This window comes from Argentina silus (genome assembly GCF_951799395.1).
Source record: "Argentina silus genome assembly, chromosome: 17".
Classification (NCBI taxonomy): domain Eukaryota; kingdom Metazoa; phylum Chordata; class Actinopteri; order Argentiniformes; family Argentinidae; genus Argentina; species Argentina silus.
In genome coordinates this window covers 6,061,676-6,089,519 of record NC_139671.1, presented here as the reverse complement: position 1 = coordinate 6,089,519, position 27,844 = coordinate 6,061,676, and the positions used below count along the sequence as shown (strand labels likewise).

Genomic DNA, 27,844 nt, shown 5'->3' with positions numbered 1-27,844 from the left:
ATGGAATTTCATATTTCTGAACAAAGACACAATAACACAAATTACAAGGTTCAATGAGACGGTGGATTAAAGCTTTAATAAGTGTTTATAAAGACAACCTTCAACTGGTTAAAGTAGCCATAAAACAGATGTTTGGAAATATTTATTCAAGCGGTTTAAAAAAAAGGATTGAAATGTTCTGAAATGCTCTTTTGATATACAGCGCAACACAACACGCTGAATACTGAGAGCAAATAACTTCAATGAACCTTGACAGTATGACACATGAACATTGTGAGTCATTGACAGTATGACACACATCCTGTCATACTACAGCATGCTAGCAGCATCCCCTGTGGACTCTCCTAAAGCCAGGAACCTGTGTAGCTTGTATTCAAAGTCAATGGCCTGCTCCTGAGGGGCCCTGTACTTCTTGGTCATAGTTGAGCCCAGGTAGGAAATGAGCTCACAGCTCTCCTCAAATGATGCCAGCTTCTTCTTGTACTTACTGCGAATGTAGTCTGAGTTCTTGGGATTAAAAGCTGAAGGACAGAGAGAGAGAGAGAGTGAAGAAGGGAGTGAAGAAGGGAGTGAAGAAGGGAGTGAAGAAAAGGCAAGGAGATGCAGAGTCAAGTTAGAATCTGAGACCAATGCACTGCAAAGATAGCATGTGACACAATATCAGGCTTAGATTCTATCGATAACGTTGACATCACGACCTTGTGACATCTTATGACATACATACCAACATACCAACATAGATGTTTCTGAAGTGGCCATTTGGCTTTTTTCATACCTTTCAAATAAAAGGCAAAATAGAGGAGAGCCGATCTCCTCACACTGAGGTAGGGGAACTTTGGTTTGAGACACCCGACGGCGGTCAGAGCTTTGGTGACTGCTCTTGCAGCACCCTGTTTAAAAACACAAAAGCTCGAATCAATATACCGTATGTCACAATCTTTCATGGGTTTAATGGATTAAAATCACACTGGGTCCGCTTTACTTCAAGGCCCACATACCGTAGGCCTTTTCAATCTGAGCTGAACATAGACACTTTAGATTCTTCAAAAGGAATGTCAGTGGGGCCTCAAGGTGTGTGTGAGCCTCAGTCTCACCTGTTCCATGTAGCCCAGCATGGGTAAAGAGGTGAGCTGTACAGGCTCACTCATCGGGGGTAGCTTGTTTGGTAGCTTTTGGTTCCAATAGGTCTCTGGTAACCTGAGTATTATTAGGAAGTGGGTGGATATTTCATTATCATTGAGTTGGTGGAGCAGAGTTCAACATGGGTTGGCCTCCTAAAAAAAACATAGTTTCTATACCTGCAAAATATTTTCAGGTAAGATGATATCAGTGTGTCCATTGCTAACCTCAGAAACCTGTCTTGTTTCTCTTCCGTCTCGAGAGTGTAAATCTGTTCCCGATATTCCACGGCGTACTCCATGTTCCCACGAACCAGGGCCTCATACCTGAGTTTAAATGTAGCATCAATACAGATCACACAGCACTCATATGACAGAAATCAATGGAAGTTTATGGTCTAGTAGAGAGCAGTAAAATATTAATTAACAGGTCCTGGAGACGATGATTGCATTAATCATTTGCACGCATCGAGGCCTCAATGACTAAGCAATTTACTGAACGGCAACAATACCAGTTCCAACCCTGGGTCTTTTTTTTCTTTTTCTTTTTTTCTTTTTAAGCCAAAGACCATCAGAGTACCATAATAATGCATGCGCTCAAAGTTAGACTGTACCAGTCAGATATTTGTCTATGGTGGACTGTAGGATAGGGGCAATGGTTAGGGACACGACTCCTTCTCTCCTCCGTCCTCCACTCGCGTCCTATTGGAGGAGAAGATCTAGGTTCCTCCCCTTAGGCGAGAGGAGAACGGAGTAAAGGACGAGAGGAGTCGCGTTTCCTAACAATTGAGAAAAATGCTGACGTTGTCATGGCTACCTCTGCCTTCCGTCCAGGTAGGTGACGGGGCAGTAGCCCTTCATCTCCACCTGCTGGGGGAACTTGGCCTTCACCTGGGTGGCCGTCAACTTCCTGGGCAGCATGCGGGGAGGGGGGAGGGGGTGGGGGCAGCCCGGGATCACAAACTGCTCTGGCGTCGCCAGGAATCTCTTCGGAAGTACAAGGAATGAAGGATGAAGACAATCAATGAATGGGGAATGTTTACCCTGTTGATGCTAAGCTCTTACCTCATGGTGTTTAGGCGGAATGATATTTGAATCGTGCCACTTCATGACACGGAACATCGATATTTGACATGTATTGGGTATGTGGGACCAACCTCCAGGTATCCCCGAGAGCACATCTTGTAGTAGTGTCCCCTGAACTCAACGGCCAGCTCCAGGGATGTAGTGAGGGAGCAGTCCACCAGATGGCGATGGAGGGCCAGGCTGACGGGGCAGTAGTGGCCAAACTCACCCAGCCGAGACTGCAGCTCCTTGGGGGTGATGCACAGCCTGTCAATGCTGGCTGCCTGGCCTGTGGAGGTTAAAGTGATGGGAGAGTGAATGATCTCAAATCATAGGTCTTTGATCAAATAAATAAATATTCATTAATTCAAGTGATTATCTAAGACAATTTTTCAATGTCTTTTCTTGGGGGGTTATTTCTTTGTATGTTATCTCGTTGTTGCATGAGAAATCCAGTAATCGCTAGCTAAGAATTGGACCAAAGCATGTACACAGAACTGTACAAGGAGCTGAGAATCACATTGTAGAAACCATGAAGACGAAATCATTTCTTATCAACCTAACTGATTTTACTGGATAGGTAAGGGAATGGGGTACTTGGGCCGGAGAGGGTACTTAGTCAGACATAATCTTGAGGTGGACCAGAGTTGACGGTCCAGTTGTTCGGTTCCCTACCATTGCGTATCTTCTCCAGGTAGGTGTGGAGGTGCCTCATGCTCATGCGGGCCTCGTCCAGGACCCGGTTGCACACCCACCACTTGCTCTTGCGTCCGTCCACCAGGGCCCAGTTCTGGTACTGCTGCTGGTAGTGCTGCCTCACAGCCTCCACCTCCCGCTTGAAGTTGCCGTGGCGGATGGTGAGGATCTGGGGGCTGTCGTGCATCAGGTGGGTCCTGCAACGAAGGAAGGAAAGATCGTCTGATCAATACGGTAACCGTAACGACAGGTATTTCATTTCAAGGAGATAGTAGAGTATGACGCTTGAGGGACGAGGTGGGAGAGAGCTTCTAAAGTGAGAAGGGTGTGAGGAAGGGGGCCAGGGGGAGAGGTCTAGATGAAAGGGAGGAACAAGGGTTGGAAATACTATTCAGACTTATTCTAACCTTATCTCTTACCGTAACCCTAAACGTTCGCCTAAAACTACTCGGAACCCAAAAGTGTTCTTCAAAGGGTTCTCCCACAGAGACAGCCTGAAGAACCCTTTATGGTTCTAGGTAGCACCTTTTTGAGAGTGTAAGAGTGTAATTTACATTTATGGCATTTAGCAGACGCCTTTATCCAAAGCGACTTACAACAAATACATTTGTTTAGGTAAGTGAATCATCTATCCATCAGTCATCATAAGATAAAGTAATCAATGCTCGGACCAGGGGCCATAGGCAGTCACAATGCTAGAAGAAGGAAAAATTACTTTACAGGAGAGAAACTTGTTCAGGGGGGTAGTGGGGATGAAGAGGTCTTTAGGAGAGACCGTTAAGACGTAGTCTGAAGAGATGGGTCTTCAATCTACGGCGGAAGATTGGTGGTGACTCTGCCTAGATTAAGAATCCCTAGATCACGAACCAATAGCTGATGTTCCTTGCTCAACAGTTCTTCTGACTCAATGTCCACTTTTAAACTGACCCATGTAACAACGACCAACCGCATCTGACCTGTTGGGTTGCATCTTGTCGCTGAGGCCTCTCTTCAGCACCTCCACGGTGTCCAGCTGCAGCTCCACCACACGCACGGGGATGATGCTCCGAGCCTCCATCAGGTCCGCCTGCTTACGCGTCATAGGGAAGCCGTCCAGGACATACCTGAGCAAGAAGAAGAGAAAAAAAAAGAAAGCTGTATTGAGTTTTTGTTGAAGTTTGTTGAAGTTTTTTCATTTGTGCATTTCTTATTCCTGTCTTCTTGGTCTGTGTAGGCCACCAACAATTTACTGACCAAATGAGACTCTCTTTTTTGACTCCCAAATCTCTATGGCGAGACGCATCTTTCACCATAGTTTTCGTCAAAATGTAGCCAATCAGTGTAATGAGGTAAAGCGTGTGACATACAAACAGACAAGAGACCGAATCGTAGTCCCCTCCCTGACGTCATCAGTGGGGGACAATTACCAGTTCTATAGAGTATTGGGGACATAACAACTGCGAAGTAGATTTACAACTGGTGAAAGATAAAGATAGATCTCCCCCAGCCTTACCCTCTGGTGCTGCAGACCAGGCTCATGAGCGCCACCTCCAGGCACTGGATGGCCAGTTCGTCAGGTACAGTCAGGCCCTGAGAGAGGTGCTTCAGCATCTGGGTCGCCAACTCTGTTTGGCCCTGGCTACTCAGCACCGTACGCATCACGTCTCCGATGGACAGCCGCGCCAAGCCGTACTCATGGGCAATCGTCCTTGCCACTGCGCACGCACGCACGCACGCACACACACACACACACACACACAGTAAGAAAACACGAGAGCATTGACAAGAAGAGGTATGATAAGTTGGAGCTGGATTTTTTTTTTTGCAGCTCACATAGCCAGGAAAAACTGGTTGAATATGAATATGTCTGTGGTGAAGTCTGACCTGTGGTTTTGCCTGACTTGGGGGGCCCGATGATGGCCAGTTTGATGGGCAGCGAGGGGTTGGGCTTGGGCTGCTTCAGGTACTTGATGGGGTTGAGCATGAAGGTGTTGCGGGTCTCCTTGGAGGCAAAGAAGTAGATGAAGTGGTGGAAGAGCAGGGGGTAGGTGGTGTTCAGGGGGCCCTGCTGCGGCTGGATCAGGTCTCCCTCCGTGTACTACAGGGGGGGGGGGGGGAGGAGACAGAGACTGACCATCGGCTATCACGTCACACACACAGGGGAGAGATGAAAACAGTGTATTAAGTATGCACATCGTCCACACTTGTTGAGTGTGTGTGTCTGTGTGTGTGTGTGTGTGTGTGTGTGTGTGTGTGTATATATATATGTGTGTGTGTATATATATGTGTGTGTGTGCGCGCGCATTTTTATTTTTTAAAATGCATTCACAATCACTGGGTTTCAAAGCCTTTATATGGGGTTCGCTAAACAACATATATATGGCTACCTTATTTCTAATGCTGCACATATCTGTAAAAAAAAAATGACACTGTGTGTTATTTTCACTGATACACATCAGAGAGGTAGGAGGTGGGAAGGGTCAGGAGGACAGACCTTGACGGGGTCCCAGCACCCGAAGGCGCTCTGGTACTTGAAGGACTGCAGCAGCTTGCGGGCCAAGCCATAGCTGAGGGGCCGGCACCTCTGGAAGTGGGCCTCCCGGTTGGCCACCAGGGGCTTGACCTTCTGCAGGAGCTGGTAGCGGACGATCCGAGGCATACGCCCGGCGCTGATGGACAGCCTCGGGATCTGGTTGTCTGTCAGGAGGTCCTGAGCAACGCAGGGAAGACGGGAGACAAAAACTCATCGGACAAGAAAAATGTGGACAAGGAAAAGTATGGATTTCTTTCAATGACCGATGATGTAGGTATGTTTGTATCCTGAGTGACTATTTTTTATTTTTATTTCATCCCATCACTTTGTAAAATACACTGTCATACTGCCCTAACTGAACTGAGACCTGTTGTCTTCCTAGACATTTTGTGTGTGTGTGTGTGTGTGTGTGCGTGTGTGTGTGTGTCTCTGTACAATCATCCGAGTGAGGTTGCTTTCGTCCCTCTCGAAGCGCTCCCCGATCTCCATCTCCAGCCTCTCCTCGGCGGCTGCCTCCCCCTCTTCATCCTCCCCCTCTTCATCGTCGTCCGGGGGGAACTCCTCCATCAGCAAGGCCCCGATCTCCTCCTCCATGTTCTCCGACCCCTCGTCAAACTCCTCCTGATCCTCATCCTCCTCGTCATCCCTGATCTGAGCGGGGTTGGGTGTAGGGGGGGGGGGGGGGGGGGCACAGGGAATGACAGAATCACTATAGTATATCATATTTTGTACATTTACAGAAATTCATTTGTATAGCGATTTTTTAAAAACATATTTTACAAAAACTGTCTTGTCACAAAGTGCCTAATAGTGGCGTCCTGGACGTACTGTAAGACCCCCAAAAAGCAAGTCAGGAAAGAACTCATGAGAAATCCTGGTCTAATAATCAACTTATCACCTGTCCATGTTGTTTCTGAAATAGATATCCAAATGGAATACATCCACAAGCTTGTATATGTATTGAGTTTGTATGTATGTGGTATCAGGCCCAAAGGAAAGTACTGCTGTAGGGTGTAAATGCGGCTGTGAGAATGGAGGGGACATTTACCTTGGCATGACAATGGAGGGGACATTTACCTTGGCATGACAATGGAGGGGACATTTACCTTGGCATGACAATGGAGGGGACATTTACCTTGGCATGACAATGGAGGGGACATTTACCTTGGCATGACAATGGAGGAGACATTTACCTTGGCAGACGACGGCTGTTTAGAAGTGTGCTCTGCCAAGAGCTCAGCTCTTCTCTTGGTGAGGGCCTCTTCCTGTCAACCAAAACACACACAGAAACCATCACACATGTATTTCCTGTATGTGTAATCAATTTCCTGTATGTGCAAATATACTTGACCAAATAAAATAATTCTGATTCTGATATACACGCACGCGCGCACACGCACGCATGCACACACACACACACACACGCACACACACGCACACACACGCACACACACGCACACACACACACACACACACACACTCTCTCTACCGTCCTCCTCCTTCCCCTACTTCCTAGCCTAGTGGTTTTCCACACCCGTATTTTGAAGCGCAGCTCTCGGACGCGGCGTATCTGCTCCCTCCTGCGGTCGCGGCGCTCCTTCCAGCTGGCGAGGCGGGGCGGCAGCAAGCGCTGCAGGACGTCCGTCACGTCCACAGCCATGACCACCGCGGCGTCGGGGAAGAGCTGACGCTCCACCATGAAGTTGACCGACTCAGGGTTCTGGGGGAAACCCTCCAGGATGAAGCCTGTCGACCTGAGGGGAGGAGGAGAGGGGTGTGCTTGTGTATATCAGGGTAAGTCCGTGAAATTGCATTTACTTTACGTTGACTGTTAAGATGAAGATGCATCTAGTCTAGTATTACAGCATGTATCTTTTGAGGGTACAACATGGTTGTGTAACCCTATGATATAGTAGGTCAGCTAGTGTGAGGTTAAAGGTTGTTGTGAATACTTGTATGGCTCCTGGTCCCAGAACTGTGGGAGCACCCTCTCCATGATCTCCGGAGGGAGAGGCTCCCCGTCAAACAGGTACGACTTAATGGCCTCCTCCTCATCGGTCAGCTCCAATTCCTGATGAAGCACAAACACAAATAGTACTGACACAAACATACAAACACAAATAGTACTGACACAAACATACAAACACAAATAGTACTGACACAAATACACAACACACAGATAGTACTGACACAAACACACAAACACAAATAGTACTGACACAAACACAAAACACAAATACCTCTGTAATGAGCTACTGAGCTGTTCCCATGCTAAAGCATTCCTGTGGGAGGTTTTCACCATTCCTTCTAGGTAAAACTGTTCAAATGTTATCTGCTTACAATGTTCACTCATATTATTGTTGTTGCCCCACCTCTGGCTAGCCTATTCGATTCTATCTGTGGTAACAATGCGTTAATTTCTGTATAATATAGTTAATATTCTAATTGATAATATACTAACTCCCTACCTGTTCTTGTGGAGCTTCCGTGGGGCTTTCCTCTTCGCCCTCCACGTTAGCGGGGGACCCCCCTCCCCCTCCCTCGACCTGCTCCAGCAGGGACTGCAGGTCCTCGGGGGGCTCCTCGGGAGGCTCCACCTCATCTGCATAGGACACGTGTGCCTTGGTCTTGGCCAGGATCAGCTCCTGCAGGCGCTCCCTGAACTGGATGTGGAAGACCCCCAGCTGCTCGGCCAGCCACTTGCCGTGGGTGGTCTTCCCGGACCCCCGCGTGCCCAGCAGAAGGATCCTCAGGGCCGGGGCCTTGGGATAGGAAGGAAGGGTGGGGATGATTTCGCAGAGGAAACATTTTGTTGTTCATGACACATCTATGAATCCATTTCATAGGTAAATCAATGAAGAGACCAACTTCTTCACTGATTACATCGTTTCATTCGTTATCACAAGAAGTCATGAATTCTTCCACTGCTATTTGGAAACGACTTTATCCCTCCCCTCTCCCTCTACCTCCCCCTCCCTCCCTGCCTCTTTCTCTCTCTCTCTCTCTCTCTCTCTCTCTCTCTCTCTCTCTCTCCTACGTTCAGGAGGTCCTTTTGTGGGACGTAGTTCTCGGGGCTCAGTAGGAAGCGGTCCCTGGCCTCGGAGGTGGAGAAGTTGTAGACCTTGTCTCTGTACTTGGCTGCGTAGTCGTCCGCACAGGGGACGAGGACCCCTTTTTCCTTCAGGGCCACAGGGCAAAAGTGAAGCGTCTCCCCCATGACCCTCTTGGACGCCACCTCCTCCTGTCGTCAGCAAGGGGGAGAGAGGAGGGAGGTGATGTCATCAACGTGCGACAGAGGAGCATGGAGTGGAGGGGACGACGGTAAAGGGAAGTTGTTGGTAGCCCTGTCATGAAGTTTGACTTAATACAGTCAGTGTATCGTATTATATCATAATCTGCTGTGTAAAATGTACATTTAATCAGCTGTGCTGGTTTCTCCAAAACATTATTAAAGGCATGGTACAATAAAAATCATGATTATTCCTCTCCATGACTGACGTCTGCCTCGGGCTCCTCCTCTTCCTCGGTCTCGTCAGGTTTGTCCAGCTCAGCCAGCGCCTGGGAATCCTCCTCCTCCTCATCCAGGTCCATGCCCGACAGCTCCCAAGCCGCGTACTTAAAGGGCTCTGGGGAACGCACACACACGCACATACACGCACGCACACACACACATGCAGGCACGCGTGCACACACGCACACACACATAGATACAATGATGAGCTCACTCTCACTTACATTCCTCACACTGACCCACACACATGCACATGCACACACACATGCGCACACACACACACACACACACACACACACACACACACACACACACACACAGATACTATGATGAGCTCACTGTCACTTACATTCCTCACACACAATGACCCACACACATGCACATGCACACACACATGCGCACACACACACACACCCACACATACTTTCTGACCCCTCCCTCCCCGACACACACACATTCTGACCAACCACACTCACTCTCCATCTGGAACACCATCTCGTTGACAAGTTCCTGAGGACTCTTGCCAGGGATCTCCAGCACCGAGTAGCTCCCTGTGATGGAGGATTCCATGCTCTCCCAGTCCATCACAAACTTCTTCAACTGCAGCTTATAGGCGCTCATTTCCGGCCCGTCCGGATAGCCCGCCTCCCACCTCTCAGGCAGAGTCACCTCTGGAGAGGGAAAGGGAGAGAAAGAGAGACGGAGAGAGAGAGAGAGATAGGAAATATACTTCAACTCCTCTCCTCAATGGGTGTAGTACCACTTCTTTCCTCCAGTTGGATACTTGGGCTTCTCCACTTTGAAGCAGTAAGTTGAATAGCACTGCTTTATACTGTATGAACCGTCCTGAAATGCTAACGTCACTAGCGTTAGCATGAAACCAAAATGGCTGCCTGATCTAGTCTTACCTCCGTCTTTCACACTGACGCTACGTGGGCTTTTATCAGCGACGCCAGCGTCCGGTTTGACAGAGGCTTCTAGAAAGTGAACAAAATCACTTTCTTTAGGTGGAATACAGCAGGTGTGGAAATACACAAGCAGTGATCATAGAGGACCTACATATCAATAACCTAACATCACATAACATTTTAGAACATTTTCATAACAGAAAAAAAATGGTACAGATGGGACATCGTACCCTCTCCCTCCTCTGGCACTGCCTCCAGTTTGGCCTGAGCCTCTGCAGGCTTGGCCTCCTCCTCTGCCTCCTGTTGCTCCATAGGCTGTCTACAGGAGACCACAAATACACAAGGCACTGCAATGAAGCTGACTCACCCGATTCCGCCATGTTGGCTCTACTTAAGCAGATGCCCCCCCCCCCCCAGACTCCATTTTGGCTCTCTACTTACATGGCGTCCTGGGATGTCTGGCTCTTCTCTTTCTGCTTCTCTTGGAGCCTCTCGATCATCGCCCTGTCTACCTCCTCCCTGTTCTTCTCGTAGATCCTCTTCAACACGGTCCTACCTGCAAAAGTCACACTGTACGTTTGTACCAGAATGTTTTGGAGTCCTCAGAAGTATAACGAGTTGACATTTTTGGAGTAGTATTTTCTACCACCAATAGAGATGCATAGAGTAGGCACCTGCTATCATTCCCATTCATTGCATTCGTGACAGCATGAGGGGCGCCATGTCGTCAAGTACAGGTGGGACTTCCTATGAGTTGGGAAGGCATCAGCCAATTGGATCAACGATCAATGGTCTTCTTCTTCATTAGGTTTAACAATAGGTTTAACACTCAAAACACAGAAGATTAATAAAGTGAATGACATGGCGCTACCCATGTAATCACAGTTGATCTGATGGAGTGCCCCCTCTAGTGTTTATAACTCTATGCTCCCACCTTCCCCATCGTTGTCTTTCAGGCAGAACAGGATGTCGGGCATAATCCCCGCGTGGACCTCCTGAATGGTGGCCAACTGTGACCTGTCTCTGGGAAAGTTATCCAGCACCCACCCTCTTTTGACCTCAGAGTCTTCATCGACTGTTTCAATCTGGAATATTCATATGATAAAGGTCAAGGGTCATATGATAAAGGTCCTCAAGATATAGGTGTTACAACATTTGTGACATGTAGACTGCATGAAAAAACACCTGCATAGGGAACGCTTCTTCAGGCTAACCTTTCTAATATGTTTCTCCAGCATCTCTGCGTACTGGTCCAGAGGGGCCATGACCACAACCTGCTCCGCCTCCTTCAGCGCCTCCTCTACGATGGCCTGCACCTCTGGGTGGTCAGCTGTCACTTCCATCACGGCTATATCCAATCACCAACAGAACACCTCAGCAGGTAATACGTTGATAAGACTGATATATGACGGGGGAAAAGGGGGGGGGGGTTGTATGTGGTTGGTCGTGCAACTCACCTTCCTCACTGGTGGAGTTTGTGGTCGCCTCTGTTGGATGACATCACAGAATCAACAGTTAGATCTAAAAGGGGTTCTTTCTACAGTGGGCCATCAGATAAGTATGAAACAGTCACCTGAATCGTTCCCGTCAGACTCCTCCTCGCTGATGTTCGATTTCATGTTTACTGTGGGGGTGGGTGGAGGCAATTCACACTGAAATCACACTGAAATCATCATCATCCACCACCATCATCATCATCAGCATCAACATCATCATCACCGCCTTACCGTTGCCGTGGGTGGCGTCCAGCTCCACCTTCATCTTGACCTTGTTGATGGCCATGAAGGTGGTGTCCCGTCTGACCTTCTCCAACATGTCCTGTTTGACCTTGGCCACGATGGGCTCCATCAGGACCTCCATGTCCACCACCACCGCCCCGTAGTGCTGGGCCAACAGGGCGCACAGCGTGCTCTTGCCCGCGCATGGGAGTCCGATCACGGACACCTTGCAGGGCGGCCGCGGCATGGGGGGAAGCAGGTAGCGCCGGGGGTTCACCGTGAACTTCTGAAAGGCCTCCTGGGACGATGGGATGTAGATTTTGTCCAGGAAGCTGGAGGAGGAGGAGGAGGAGGAGGAGGAGAGAGGGGAGGACAGAGAATCATTTGGAATGTAAAAAACGGGCAGACGCACACACACATACACACACACACACACACACACAAGCATACACACAAGGATACAATGTGGATCTGCGGATCACTTCATTCGAGACTGTACTGCGAGGCAATTGATTTAGTGGTAGCGAATAGACACATCACATTTCTAGTAGATTCAGGGGCAACTCACTCAGTAATTAATCAGGAATCTTGGGGAGAATCTAAACCTATAATGAGTGGTCGATACATTAACAGCATAGGCGCTGCCAGTATTACAATAACAGAGCGTTTTACTGCTCCATTAGCTAAGGGCCTGTGTTTCAGTCACTGTTGAAGGCAGGCATAATTGTTCCATGTCCAGATTCACCATGTTGAACTCCTATTCTCCCAGTTAAAAAACCTGTGAAACCAGGTGAACCGACCCAATGCCGTTTTGTGCAGGACTTGAGAAAAGTCAACGATACCTATTACCTCACCCCCACATGACTCGCTGACTTTAGAAAGGACCAAGACTGACTCTAAGCAAACTAGGACAAAGAGAGATACACAAATAGCTCTCCACACTCACAGAGATGGGCATAGCGGCATCAAAACATTTTTGGCACTTAGCCTGTATCACACACACGTACAATGTTTCAGATTGCTGGTTGTGTACCCGCCAGATCTGGTATCCCACTGGGACCAATCCCATTTAATGAAAGTGATTATAGGGGTTGTTGGCGCCTGTCTAAACCAGGTTTTGATCGACTCTGGTGGTCTTACATTAATGACACAAGTCAGTGCTCCTCAGAGTGGAATTGGCAATCAATGCATGACGGTTGGAACATGACCAATTTTAATAACAGCTACTGGCCAGACTATAATGACTCTATTAGTATTCCCCTCTCAGACTGGCTGTGGGAAACCGTAAGATATTGGGATGGTTTTGTTTGCGATGAAAAGGCAATATATATATATACGGGAAACAGTTTATGTGAGAGGTCTATTGATATAACCACGGCAACCAATTTCACCATTGAAATGACAATGCATCACAGCACAAGAAGTAGCATTTGTGTTATGACACCTAATGCACCGTTGGAAGCAGATGGTGCCTTAGCAGGCCAAAATGGCTCACTCTCTGCATTAAACGGGACATATTGGGTTTGTGGTACTTCAGCATATCCATGGCTCCCTAGCAACTGGGATGGATCCTGTTATCTGGCATGGGTTGCTCCATATGTCCGCCACACCACCGGTTTTCCAACCAAAGGTCAACCACCCCGTCGCCCTAAGCGAGGAAAACGCGGGATCACTGAACCAGAGAGATTCTTTGCCATAGCTTTCCTATTTTATGGAACAGGTAAATTGGCGAGAGAGAACATAATCACGGCTGGTGCACTGGAGTCCCTGAGCAATCTCACTGCTGATGGGCTAGAGAGGCTGTCGGCTGAACAGGTAAGATTGGGCACAACTGTATTACAGAATAGAATGGCATTAGACTACTTACTGGCTGCCCAAGGTGGAACATGTGCGGTAGTGGGCCCTGAGTGTTATGTCCCTAGTAATAAGTAATTCACAGATACATGATATAGTTGATAACATCCGGGAAGTAGGTCACCAATTACAATGGGGGTTGGAACCCATCTGACTTCCTCCATGGATGGTTTGGGTGGGTAGGATCATTATTGGCTAAAGTGCCCCCCCCCCCCCACACACACACAGACACACACACACACACACACACACACACACACTCACCCCACAGAGAACTCCGGCTTGCCCTTGATGATCTTGCCCTCTTTCAAGGCCACAGGGCAGACTCTTGACCAGCGGCTCCTCCTCCATCTGAACCCAGGGGCCACCATCTTACAAGACGACAGGGTCCTCAACAGCTCCTCCTGAGAGGGAGGAGACATCATCACAGACCATCAGGTCCAGAATAGATCACCATCCTGGGCTCCCATACACAGTCACAACCCCATCATCATCATCATCATCATCATCATCATCATCATCTAAATGACCACTGAATACTCTGATTAGGAATACACATTCACATATCACATTGGACATAAACAAGTGCTTCAGTGTGTGTACTGACCGTGTCAATTTCATCGGGAAGCTCGTCCTCGTCCACCTGGAGCAGTCGGAGGGGAATGGCCACACTCTTCACAGCCATGGACTCCAGACGGGACAGCACTGACTACACCAGAGCCAGAACCACAGACAACACAGCTCAATGACCATTGCTTACCGTGACCCCCCCCCCCCCCCCCCCCCCCACACACACACTCACACACACACACACTCTCTCTCTCTGTCTCTCTTTCTCTCACACACACATACACACGTACACATACACACACACACACACCACTAATTCCCCCCCCTGAACTCACCACAAACAGCTCCTCAGGGTTTTTATTCCCATCCAGCTCAAACAGGTACAGGGGGTCATGGTCTGCCATGTAGTCCTGGACACAATAGCCATGACAGTAAGAACAGTTTACAACGCCCATCATTCTATCTACACACTCAATGTTCTTCAATTTCGAGGGACACTGGACGATGAGTCAGCAAAGTGATTACAACCATTACAAGTGTACTGCTTCAGTCAGCTCACCTCCAGGGGTCTGAGCATAGTGTCCTTGTACAAGAGGATCCTGCGGTAGGCGTTCTCTGGGTAGTTCTCCTGCACTCTGACCAACTGGGAGATCATGTCCTTCTGGAGCTCCCTCTCCTCCACCTGCAGAAAACAGACAAACACACACACACACAAACAAACAAACAAACAGAAAAAAAAAGAAACACACCGTGTCACATCAGCTCTGCTTCCCCTCTAGCGTAAAACACACACACACACACACACACACACACACACACACACACACACACACACACACACACACACACACACACACACACACATTGGATCTGTGATCTCTTGAGCTGCACCTCCTCCTCTGCCTCCTCGGGCTGCTCCTCCTCCTCCTCCTCCTCCTCCCCCTCCTCTTCGTCCGCGTCGCTCCTCCTCTTGGTGGTCTCCTTCTTCACAGGGTCCCACTGTTCCCTCAGGAACACGCGGCCAGTCTCGGGGTGCTGCCTCTGGCCTGCCACCCTGTGGATCAGGTCCCTGTCTGCACACTGGGGGAGGGGGGGGGGGGACAGGGATATTAATAAAAGCATTAAGGCCAGGTTTACATGATATGCTTGACTGGGCACTGGCTGGCAGGATGGATAGTTTCAGTTACCATACAGTCGTAACATGGGCATAACTAGCCAACCCTATTCATTACGGTGTCGCCTTGTTCCTCCTGTGCTTCAGTGGCTTATCGGTTTAGCGATTCTATTATCAACACATCTAGATGGTCAATAAATGCATTTTAAAAGACAAAACAACCAAGAAGGGGAGGTTCACCTTGATGTTTATGATGAAATCCGGGGCGAGCCTCAGGTTCTTGATCAACTCGATCTGCTCCAGTATCTTCAGGTACTCCTCTGACAGGGAGGGCATGCAGCTCAGCACATAACCTGCAACACGGCCAGCACACAGGTCACAAACACAACAAGACTGTGTCCAGCCAAGTACAAATAGCGTCAAAATGAGAGTACTGAAATGAGTTGAATTACCGTAATGATCCACCTCTGGCGACTTGAGCCGGTCGAGAATCAACTGGACCACCATCTCCTCGGGAATAGTTTTCCCTTCAATCAGAATATCTAAAAGCTGAAACAGTAAGACGTCAAGTTAGCATAACGTTGACTACAATAAAGGAAATAGTGCTTGAATAGTGTGGACAACTCACCTCTACGCCTTGGTCAGTCTGATCATTGATGTGTGAGTTGAGCAATTCTGTATCTGAAATTAACATTGTTATCATTAAAAACTTCAGATACATCCACAGATAAGGACAATATGGCATGGAAAATGTAGTCGATAGCGCATTTACCATCAATCAAGATACACTTCCATGACTCTGCCAATTTTCTGGCAAGAATAGATTTTCCAACCCCCTAGAAAGAAGGATTCAGTGAACCACATCTTTTGACACAATCATGTTTTCAAACATATATTGCAATTGACAGGGATCTACTTAGGGATCAGACTTTATCTTGCCCCTGTAGAAAAATTTATTTACTTTGTCTTATGATGACTGTTGGATAGATGATTCACTTACTTAAACAAATGTATTGTTGTAAGTCGCTTTGGATAAAGGCGTCTGCTAAATGCCATAAATGTAAATGTAAATGTAAATCTACATTTCAGTCAAGTACTTCCCATGTCGTTGAGACAGGTTTTGATCGAGTCACCACTAAACTATACCTTAATCTGTCACATTGCCTCTTCTTTTGTCATTTGGTGCTAAATAGAAAACTGACACCCACTACATGATTGAAGACAGTAGTGGTTGGACAATATCCAGTACATAACCCCACTCGGGTGGAATAAGGAATCCTCCAGTCCCTACAACAGCAGGTTCATGAGTGACAAACAGATATCTCTGTGGAAGTGTGTGAGGGGAAAAATATGTTGATATCTTACCGGCTTCCCAACAATGAGGAAGCAGGTGGGTTTAGCAAGCAGACGCTCCATCTCAGCTTCATTCTCAATGAGGTTGTCCACGTAAGGGTTCATCATGGAAGTCTCTCTATTAGACGGCGTTATCTCTGCGAATACATGACACACACTCATTAAATGACATTAAATACACTCATTCAATGACAAATAATACCGTGAGAGATCGGATATAGAGAGAATGAATGAGAGAATGAGTGAAATATGTTTTCTCCTAGTCTGTGCCTGACAGAAAACACAATCAACCTTTCTTCTTTCACTTGGAAACATTCCGGCTTCAGTAGTGTTGATAGCCGATTGGCAGCTAACGAGTTGCCAACTGTGTGTGTTACTGTGTGCCATGTCTCCATCAATATAATTATGTTTGAAAAAAGTCAATGCATTGGTCAGTTTACTCACCACCGATTTATTTGGCATTACTGTACTAGTATCCACGTATTATTTAGCAATAAAACAGCTGCTGCGCTTTCATTTTTGTCAGCCGACAAACTTTGTGGTGTGGTAACCATAGTAACCTGAGTCTGTGCGAGGAGAACTGTAGTCTGTGGGTAAAACAAAAGAGCAAAACAGTGGCTAAAAAATGTGCAAAACCATTTCAAGTTTCAAATGTGTCATCGAGATATATATAGCTAGTCGTATGAATACGCTGTATGTTTTATGGGATTCATTTCATCCTATATTGGAAAAACAACATCTGAAAATTCACATTTTTAAATCGCCTTAAATCCGTCGAGCTTTTTTTGGACTGTGCGAGCACCCGTCTCAGCTGAAGCACTCGAGTCCCAAGTTCAGGACAGTCACCTGACCGAAACAAATGCACCACCACGGCTGTGGATCCACATATTTGTTTGATCCTCTGGCGTTTTGCAATGCTTTTATATTAGGTTTTCGAGAATTCGGGAATTGATGATAACATATTTATCTCTAATCTGAAATGCAGTGCACGAGATAACGACATTTGGTGAGTATAGGCTACAGCTACGAAATGTGGCAATGTATCAGGCTGCTGCTAGACCACCATCATCATAATAATAATAATAATATCGCAGCTATTCTGCTACTATGCTGTACTGTTGTTAGTGAGGCTTGTGACTGCTTTTGTAACCCTTCCTCTCCTGTCGCCTTTTACGCTCCTCACGTCTCCCCGCAGTGTAAACTTCGCTGAAAAGCAATCCCTGGTCTTTAGAGTTGAGCATCGAGTGTCAACGTCCGTCATCATGCCACTGTCAGCAGGCGTCATTAGCGGTGTACAGAAGTTGGTTCTGTACGAAACGAGAGCAGTAAGTTTCACACGATTTCCACATATCAACAAACCCATGCTTCTCAATCTCCAAATGCAATGTCACTCTATTGACATTCACTTGATCATTTGAACCTGCCCCCCCCCTTTTCCTAAGATACATCAAATAATATTTAAAAAAAAAAAAACGAAATCAAATGTTGGCAGACTTCCTTTGCCAAGTACTTCGGTCTGTCTGAATGTCATCCTGGATTTCAAGAACACCATGTACTGTTCCATTGTTTTGTCCCTGCCTAAACACTAGATGGCAGCATGGATAAGCCTAGAAGCTTTGGGTCCCCTTAGGCATTTTTTTTTATTTAGGGTTATAGGTTCTGATAGGCCTCTGATGCCACATCTTTCAAGAAGACCATCACAGACTATGTCCTAGGCCACCCCTCTGACTCTCTAGCATTTGACATACAGGTGATCCCCTTCCCCTCTTGTGTCATGATAACTGTTTCAAAGCCTTGTCAAGTATTTGGATGCAGACCTTATAGATTTTGTCTCTATTGACATTTACTTGATCATTTGGACCTGGTCCCCCTCTTTCTAAGATCCCCCAAATCATATCTAAAAACAAATCAGATCAATGCACAGTATCACATTTTGGGCAGACTTTCTTTGCCAATCACTTAATCCTATCTGAATGCCATCCTGGATTTCAAGAAGAATACTATGCAGGATTGTGTTTAAACACTAGATGGCAGCATGGAGAAGCGTATCACTAAAAGCTTTGGGTCTTTGCGTCCCCATTTATTTTTTTATTTGTATGAGTGTCTAATCCTATGGTCTGGTTATTAGTTCTAGGCATGCTGCAGCTTTCAAGAAGCCAGTCAAAGGCAGGAGTGTCCTCACTACTTTAGTTATGTTCCTTTAACCCTCACACATTTGACATGATGTGAAAGGTTCTCCCTCTCCCTTTTGTGTCCTGATAACTGTTTAAAAGGTTGTCAACCTCATTTCAGTATTGTAGACCTTTTTGAGTGTTTGGAGGCAGACCCTAGATCTTTTTCTCTGTCCTTTTTTTTTCTTCTTCTCTGTACAGCTTTCAGCCTTTACAGTCCACCGGTACTGGAGACTGGTGTAACTGGTCCGATCATGGCACCGATAAACACAGGTTCATTGTGGTCATACTGTAGATTGCAACATAGACGTTTCTTGCGAAAGCCTTTTCATTGCCTTCCACTGATGTTCTGACAGACAAGACATCGGACAAAAGGATTCGAGGGGTAGAACAGAACAAAATGGCCCGTGTGTGCATAATGTCAACGTGTTCCCTCTTGAAGTCCCCCACACCAAATCTCACACCATATGAGAAACATAATGGTCTTAGAAGACAGCCAATCCTAACAAGCACCTTAATAATGATGGGGGGGGGGGGGCCCTGCCTGGGTATTGTCTCTTGTCTGGGACAGTGTTTCATGTGGTAAAGTACGTCACCCTGCGGAAGATACAATTTCAAAATGTGCCTTTCTCTCATTGTTCCCACACAGTGCTTTTTAGCTCTCTCTGTTCTTGAACGCTCTCCGGGGCCTCATGTATGTGTGTGTGTATATATATGTGTGTGTGTGTGTGTGTGTGTGTGTGTGTGTGTGTGTGTGTGTGTGTGTGTGTGTGTGTGTATATATATATATATATATATATATATATATATATATATATATACACACACACACACAGTTTTGATGTCTTCAATATTAATCTATAAATAATAAAAATAAAGAAAAAACCATTGAATGAGAAGGTGTGTCCAAACTTTTGACTGGTACTGTATATATGTATATATGACATGGTTCATTAATGACATGTTTCTATGTGTAATGTGTTTTATTCTTTTTTTTTTTTTTTTCTCTTCCCCCCCAATCCCAGCGGTATTTTCTGGTGGGGAGCAATCACGCCCAAACCAGACACCGCGTTCTGAAAATCGACCGTATGGAACCCCGGGACCTAGTGATTATCGATGACAAGGTGAGGAAAATACATGTCGCTGCTGCAGCCACATCACCGCCACGGTGGTACCTGTACCTCCTTATTTATGTCATCCAATCCAGTTCCAGTTCCAGTAGGCCCTCGGGGGGGGGGGGGGTGGAGGGGGGTTAATTGTACCACTATATACCATCAGTCACCTCGGCCTCAGTGAGAGCACGTCTGACAGCCCAGCTGATGAGAGCTGACGGCTTGCTCCACTACTCTTTTCCCAGAAGGCATTACGCATCAAGTAGAGTAGATCTGTTTATCTCCAGAGTGTTTATGATTATGATCCCCCCCCCCCACGCATCCATCATCAACCTTTCAGCCTTTTCCTGTAGATATTAAGCCTAGAGGGGGGTCATTGATGGAGTCTTCCATTTTGCGTTGTTGTTGTTGTTGTTGTTGTTGTTGTTGTTGTTGTTATTGTTTTGGCGATGGGGGCTGGGGTGGGGAGGCAGGTGGAGGATGGGGAAGTGGGAGGGAGGGAGGTAGGCTGCTGTGCATTGTTAAAAAAATGCATGTATTAGGGACTCTACAGTGTGTACTGTACTATGCAGAGGAATTGAATGTGCTGTTTGATTTCGGCGTGATATGAACTGAACTGCAGAGTCAGTCTCGTATTTTAAAGTATGTGGTGTAATATTTTCTCCATCCCAAGCTTTCACAAGTTTCATTGAGCGAAATAAGGTGATCAATCCAATTGCCAGCCCAGGAAAGCAAAAAAAAAGTATTGATGAAATACACTCACCGGCCCCTTTCTTAGGTACACCTGTTCAACTGCTTGTTAACGCAAATATCTAATCAGCCAATCACATGGCAGCAACTCAATGCATTTAGGCATGTAGACATGGTCAAGACGACCTGCTGAAGTTCAAACCGAGCATCAGAATGGGGAAGAAAGGTGATTTAAGTGACTTTGAACGTCGCATGTATGTATATATGTATGTGTATATATATATATCAGAATCTGAATTATTTTATTTGGCCAAGTATATTTGCACATACAGGAAATTGACTTGGTGAGGTTGCTGCATGGGACATAAAAAACAATGAAATTTACAAAATAGCAATAACAAATTTACAAAAAAAGAACAGCAGAACAGAGGCTCGAGGCTGTGAAATGGGTATGGGGCATGTACACTATAAATTAGAATAATTTTAAATAATTATAAATTACACTGTCAGTGCATTGTTTGTGTATGACAGGGTGGGGGGGGGGGGGAGGGGGTAGAAGTCCCAGAGTCAGTGAGAGGCTGGGAGCTTGTTTGTGAGGCCCACTGCCATGTGTATATATACATATTCATAGGCCAGTACAGTGGCGAGCGCTCAGAGGTGTTATCTTCTGCTCCCCCAGCATGTCTACAATCAACAGGAAGTCCGTGAGCTCCTGGGACGCCTGGACCTGGGCAACCGCACCAAGATGGGTCAGAAGGGCTCCTCCGGCCTGTCCAGAGCCGTCTCAGCCTACGGCATCGTGGGTAAGAGATGTTCTTGGGTCCCTTTATGACTCCCACTCCTCTTCCAGTTGCCGTGGGAACTGTAGCGAGCCTGTTGTGGCATGTTTTTAGTGATTGCGTGATGAGGGTTTGAGGATTGAAGAGCCGCTTTTTGACAGCGAGTGCCAGTGAGCCAGTGATTTTCAGCTACATACTGTGTACCTAGTTTTATTTCAGGCCTTGGAATGGGCCACAGGGGTTGATGCTATTCATCATGAATTGTTCTAGGGTCAGTTTAGCTTTTTTTTTTTTTTTCTCTTTCTTTCTTTGCTTCTAGTATTTGAGGATAGGACTGAGGTAAAGAGAGCTGATCCTGAGCTAGCTAGCTCTTTCCATCGTCCTTGGTGTGGTAACCGGCTTCAGCAGGTTAAAACATGACAATGTCACTGAGTTTGGCCTCCTGGTCATCCTTGTGGTTTCGGCTTGACTATCCCCCTGCGTAATACTGCTACGTCAGCAAATTGTACAAGTACCTACATTCGTCACAGAGACCGGAGGGAGAGAGGAGGAGGGAGGGGGAATCATGAGAGGACGACATCGTGGCCAAATAATGATCCCTTTTGGATCCGTTTGTACAAAACAAATGCGCGTGCACGTATACACACTCTCACCTCACTGGTCGATGGCACAGATTGCCTGGACACACACGCACGCACACACACACAACCATACACACAACTACACACACAACCACACACATGCACACACACACTCTCTCACTTCACTTCACTGGAGTGAGGCTGATGACACAGATTGCCTGGACAGTGTTGTTTAGCTTTGATCATGGCTCCTTGTTGGGTCCAATGGCCTGTTCCCAGAACCCATGATTGTGGTATTTTTCAGGTAATTGGTGTGACCACACCGTGAATACCACTCATCCTTCGTCAGTGTTGACCTACATACAGAAATGGGAAGCATAACACAAAGTGTGTGTAGTGTTGCCACACACACACACACACACACACACACACACACACACACACACACACACACACACACACACACAGAGAGACACACAGAGACACACAGATGAACTGCCACTATAATTGCCTTCTAGGTAAAGCAGCATGATATTGCCTTCAGATTTAGAGGCAATTCTTAGTAAGCAAAATCTCCCCCTCCTGTCCTCCTCATCACCGTAGAAACATGGATCCTGCGCTTGATTGTTATCTGCACCGGGACCCACCCAAAAGAAAGAATACCACAGCATTTGGCCCTAACCCAGTCTTACTGGGCAAGCCATAGCCCCAGAAGGGACTTAGGGACACATAGAAATAGATTTTTTCCCCCTATATGTTAGCCCCACCATCTGATATGCCACAGCACCTGTCTGTAACCATTATATCAGCGTGTCCATGACCCTGAAAAACAAATGCTAATACTGTATGAGAGAGACACACAAATGACCTCTCAGAAGATCTATTCTACTCGAAGCAGGAATAGTGAGTGTGCGTGTGTGTGTGTGTGTGTGTGTGTGTGTTTGTGTTTGTGTGTGTGTGACAATACTGAATGCAGGTTGGAAAAGGGCGCTGAAAGCTTTCATTGAGTTGAAAATTAATTTAGTTCTTTTCGAATTCATTTTTCTTTTTTTTTTCTTTGTTGGTTTCAATGACTTTATGTAAGCTCAATGAAAAGGCTTGGAGTGCCATAAGCACACTGCATGGAAAGTGAGTGTTCCCATTTATCATGTGGAGACACACACACACAGGTATTCAGGTAAGCGTTGTTACATCGACACCCTGAAAAGGCCTGGAGAAGTTTGTATTCAAGTTGTGGAAGGTTATCTGGGTGCTTTAGCTGTCCTTGAAAGCGACAGTATTGACGTGTGTGTGTGTGTGTGTGTGCGTGTGCGTGTGCGTGTGCGTGTGCGTGTGCGTGTGCGTGCATGTTTTGTCCCGGCTTTGCAGGCTTCGTCCGATTCCTGGAAGGTTATTACATCTGCCTGATCACCAAGAGGAGGAAGATGGCCGACATCGGTGGTCACTCCATCTACAAGATCGAGGACACCAACATGATCTACATCCCCAACGACTCGGTCAGGGTCACGCACCCGGACGAGGCCAGGTAGGACAGCAAATGGGTTGGGGGGGGGGGGGGCAAGGCTTGGTCACAACCACTAGTCTGTTTGCACAGGTAATATCACTAAGAACAAACCCTAGGGGTGTACTGTACCACGGTCTGGCACGCCAGCCCCAGGTCACCCCCCCAGCCCCAGGTCACCCCCCCAGCCCCAGGTCACCCCCCCAGCCCTAGCATTATCCAGCCTCGCATCCTCTCTCTATTTCCCTTGTTCTCTCTCTCTCTCTCTCTCTCTCGTTCTGTTAGGTGGTTTGTACCTGCATTCCTGCCTAAAACATTGCTACTTGTGGGATCAATACATCTTTTTGAATTGAACTGAACAACCATTGAATTGAACAACCTGTGTTTTTACAGGTCGCACAATATCCACCATTTTGTTTTTCAACTCTCTCTCCTCAGTAGTACTATTTCACTGGTATCTTTAAAAGGTCCACAAAGATCAGGGTTGGAGTCCCTGTCTATGGGAACATCTCAATAGGCCCTGAAAGTACCGATGAAAGCATTATGAAAGTCCCCCTTGAATAGGAGTTCACTTGTGAAGTTCTTTCACATCAGTGCAGATAAAGGAACGGAAACAATGAATGGGAGCCAATTTAGACTATTGAGATGTGCACGCTCACTCTCTCTCTGTCACTCACTCACTCACTCTCTCTCTCACTCTCCTTTCTCGCTCACTCTCTCTCTGTCACTCACTCACTCACTCTCTCTCTCACTCTCCTTTCTCGCTCAGTCTCTCTCTGTCACTCACTCACTCACTCTCTCACCCTCCTTTCTCGCTCTCTCTCTCTGTCTTTCTTTCTCTTGAAAAGGATTACATTATCCCAGCTCTCATACACAGACTAATTTGTATGCTAATCAAAGTATAAGCACCCGCTCAAGGTTTACCTGACCTCTCAGAAGGCAATTCACACTTTTTCCACCACATGCCCTTGCGGTCAAGGCACCACACACTTTGACCCCGAAAAAAAACACGCAGGTCTACAAATAAATTGCCCAGGAAATTACTGTTATGGATTCAAAATCCATATCTCTCTCTTTGACATGTATGTGTGAAATGAATGTTACAGGTCATGGATTGGCGGCCATGCGAGATAGGGTGACTGTTTGTGTGTTAACTTCTGGTCTGCAGCAACACTATACTCAGTTTATACAGTTTATACTCATGTCCATTTATATGACTTTTCTTTTTTTTTTTTTTACAAGTCTTGTTTATTTAATTTAATTTATCCTCTGGTAGGTACGTGAGGATCTTTCAGAACGTGGACCTGTCCAGCAACTTCTACTTCAGGTAAGCCACGGGGTGACTGTGGTCGTCACAGTAACGCCGTCTGACGTTGTTGATGGATGGATTGAGTGGATAGACAGGGAAGTGTCTACAACGTGTGTGTGTGTTTTGGAGAGACCTTTTAAATTTCTCTTTTTAGGTGTGTGTGCGAGCGAGTGCGTGCGTGTGTGTGTTTCGGAGAGACCTTTCGATTTCTCTTTTTTTCAAATTCTCATTTCTTCCTCCGTCTTGTTTGTCAAAACGGCTGTGCCCTTGGTGGTCACAAGGCTGAAGAATCTGTGGATCCTCGCAGACAAAGTATTTTCGACATGCTCATTTCACGCTCTCTTCTGTTCCCCGACGTCTCCGAATGTTTTGTGTTTGCATTTAACCTCAAGTGTATTTGTTCTTCTGAAAGTTGTGTCTCGCGATCAACAGTTTTTAACCCTTTTCGACTCAAGCTGAAAAGTTTGACTCAAAGGTACAAAGTGTTTCTCCAAATGTATTCATGAGTCAGAGAGGTTATTAGAGGTAGCTGTGAATTCGTGACCAAGGTCAGATCTCACTTCTTGTTCTCATTCATGCTCAAACTCTCTCTAGTAGACAGACAGAGACAGACACACACACACACACACACACACACACACACACTGTGTTCAGAGGATGGAATGTCTCATTACTGAGGCATTGCATCTCAGAGTGGGGACTCAGGGCCTTAGTCCTAGACATTCATGTCGCTCCTAAGATGCTCTGTACAGCATTCTGAGCCCTTCACGGCATTCAAGTGACCCAGGGAACAACGTTACACGGGCCCATGTGGCTCTGCACACCCGACCCTGAGATGATTATCTCCTTGAATACCTGCTAGCTGAGCTCTACTGAAGGTCAAGCCCCACACAATCAGAGTTCTGTGCTGCTGACATAGCCACCAGACAGACAGACCAGACAGACAGACAGACAGACAGACAGACCAGACCAGACCAGACAGACAGACCAGACCAGACAGACCAGACCAGACCAGACCAGACCAGGCAGAGACAGACCAGGCAGAGACAGACCAGACCAGACAGACAGACAGACAGACAGTCAACCCTTTGATCGCAATCAACCGCCTTGTTGCCAAGGCTGTAATTTTTTGTGTCATTTTGTGTCATTTTGTCCCCTCTAGCAACAGGTGAAGATTTAATTTGTTTTTCGCCGCTTCCTCCATTTATTCTCGAGTGTTAAATAATAGCTCATTGATTTGGTCGAAATAAAAACAAAACAAAACAAAAAATATCCATCGTCACATCCTTTGAGTCGTAGGTTTTTTTTTTCCGCTTTGAGTGCTCCTTGATTGGACACCTTGTTTTATCTCTGTCCATCCTCTTCGAATGACCTTCTCATGCCTGACCTTTTTGACCTTTGACCCCCCCCCCCCCCCACACACACACACAGCTACAGCTACGACCTGAGCCACTCGTTGCAGTACAACCTGACACTGCTGCGCAGCCCGTGTGACCCGGGGAGCGTGGAGGAGGAGGTCACCACACGGAGCCGACAGGACAGCTTTGACATCTTCGAGGACGAGGGCCTGCCCACGCAAGGTGGGTCTCTGATTGTGGTCCTCTGTGGCTCAGTGGGTAGAGCACGGCGCTAACAACACTTAGGTCGTGGGTTTGATTCCCGCTGGGATCCTATATACTGAAATGTATGCACTCACTGCAATGGAAGTCGCTTTGGATAAAAGCTTCAGCTAAATGGTGTATATTATTATTATATTATTATAATGGCTCTTCCTGGCATTACCCCCCCTCCCCTATGCATGCATACACACACACACACACACACACACACACACACGCATGCACACATGCACAAACACACGTGCATGTACACACACACGCACACACGCTATAACAGGACAGCACGTGCCCAATGCGAAAGCCTTTACTCAGCTTCCCCCCTCCCCCCCTCTTCCTCCCCAACCCCCCCCTCCCCCCTCCTCTCACTCCACTGTTGTTTTCCATTTTCTACTGTATCTTTGGTGAAACCCTCCTGTTAATCCTGCCTCGTGTAAGCTGATCCTCCGTGTAAGCTGATCCTCCGTGTTATGTGTTCCTCCGTTCCGCCGCAGTGGTCCACGGCCTCCTGAACGAACCGTACGCCAAGTACGTGTGGAACGGCAAGCTCCTGGAACGCGTCAAGGACACGGTGCATCCCGATTGGCTCATGTACATCATCCACGGCTTCTGCGGCCAGTCGAGTATCCTTTTTTTATTTTTTATTTTTTTATATACTGTTCGGTGACTTTAGCAATGTGACATTGGCCATTGGCCTTCTCCTACTCACCTGTAAGTCTGTCTGCCCCATTCACCTCAAGGGAGAGTCGGTTCACCCCAAAACAAGCGTGCACGTTTTCCATGCCTTTTACCACGGTCGTCTTACAGTATCTGCGTTGATGACAGTATCTGCGTTGATGACAGTATCTGCGTTGATGACAGTATCTGCATTGATGACAGTATCTGCATTGATGACAGTATCTGCATTGGTCATTTTCATGGTTTCAAGGTTTAGTACAAGTCTACATTGAGGTATGGGCAATATGAACAAAATTATTCAAATTGGGTGAACTATCCCTTTAAAAAAAAAAATGGCTGTTTCATAAAACCCCGAAGGCTAAAGAGAGCCACGTTCAGGGAAGGTTCTTTCCCAAGCCTTCACTCTCCCCCTCATCTAGCCTACTCGGTAGAAATGTTTGTCTGGCCCTCTCTCTGAACACGTGGAATACACGATGACTTACTCACGTGGCTGAAGAGGCTGTATTAGACTTTTTTTTTTTTTTTGGGGCCGGTTATTTTCGGATTGTGGAAAAAATGAATAAAGATGGCAATTAAAGAATGGTTATCAGGTATGTAAACAATGAAGGCGTTTTGCATAACCTGGCCATCTGTTAAGAGGTATCCATGGTATTATTTGATCAGATCAGGCAACTGAGTCCCTATATTTCGGACTACAGCAACTTTCTTCACCGCTCTTAAGCCGAAGCAGAAAACGTGTGTGTGTGTGTGTGTGTGTGTGTGTGTGTGTGTGTGTGTGTGTGTGTGTGTGTGTGTGTGTGTGTCACGTTTTTCTTTCTTCCATAAGCTCAGAATTGATATCGCCCTCGAGGGTATTACACAAAATATTTAGAAGAGTGATTTTTCCAGCCGTGCTTTTAGAAGGGGTGGTTTGTTGTGTCGATGTCTGGTTGATGCATGAAGCGTCCTCGAAGCCTCGGGCTTAGGTTGAACTCCCAAAGAATAACTG

The 27,844-nt window shown here is 46.7% G+C and overlaps 2 protein-coding genes across 2 annotated transcripts in view; one reads left to right on the top strand and one right to left on the bottom strand.

The window, feature by feature from the left end:
* Positions 1-67: 67 nt before the first annotated feature.
* On the bottom strand, positions 68-16,524 carry ak9 (adenylate kinase 9; the record flags this gene model as incomplete). Its single annotated transcript, XM_083688796.1, has 37 exons — positions 68-521; positions 776-890; positions 1,095-1,197; positions 1,347-1,445; positions 1,936-2,105; positions 2,276-2,472; positions 2,859-3,076; positions 3,836-3,982; positions 4,372-4,573; positions 4,743-4,956; positions 5,353-5,568; positions 5,827-6,042; positions 6,585-6,656; positions 6,926-7,145; positions 7,344-7,462; positions 7,860-8,153; positions 8,429-8,632; positions 8,890-9,017; positions 9,379-9,573; positions 9,811-9,879; positions 10,041-10,129; positions 10,252-10,366; positions 10,745-10,895; positions 11,025-11,158; positions 11,268-11,297; positions 11,384-11,434; positions 11,538-11,860; positions 13,647-13,786; positions 13,990-14,091; positions 14,288-14,362; positions 14,512-14,634; positions 14,844-15,032; positions 15,307-15,419; positions 15,519-15,615; positions 15,695-15,747; positions 15,839-15,902; positions 16,432-16,524. 37 exons carry the CDS (start codon positions 16,522-16,524, stop codon positions 310-312), a joined length of 5,352 nt encoding a protein of 1,783 aa, XP_083544922.1. The 3' UTR covers positions 68-309.
* Positions 16,525-17,619: 1,095 nt separating this feature from the next.
* Positions 17,620-27,844, top strand: part of fig4a (FIG4 phosphoinositide 5-phosphatase a) — a 46,574-nt gene continuing 36,349 nt past the window's right edge. Inside the window, exons 1-7 of the mRNA XM_083689137.1 lie at positions 17,620-17,744; positions 19,616-19,714; positions 21,072-21,195; positions 23,121-23,277; positions 24,530-24,580; positions 25,994-26,142; positions 26,673-26,801. Coding sequence (XP_083545263.1) covers positions 17,682-17,744; positions 19,616-19,714; positions 21,072-21,195; positions 23,121-23,277; positions 24,530-24,580; positions 25,994-26,142; positions 26,673-26,801 — 772 coding nt within the window. The 5' untranslated portion in view covers positions 17,620-17,681. The remainder of the gene's footprint in view (positions 17,745-19,615; positions 19,715-21,071; positions 21,196-23,120; positions 23,278-24,529; positions 24,581-25,993; positions 26,143-26,672; positions 26,802-27,844) is intronic.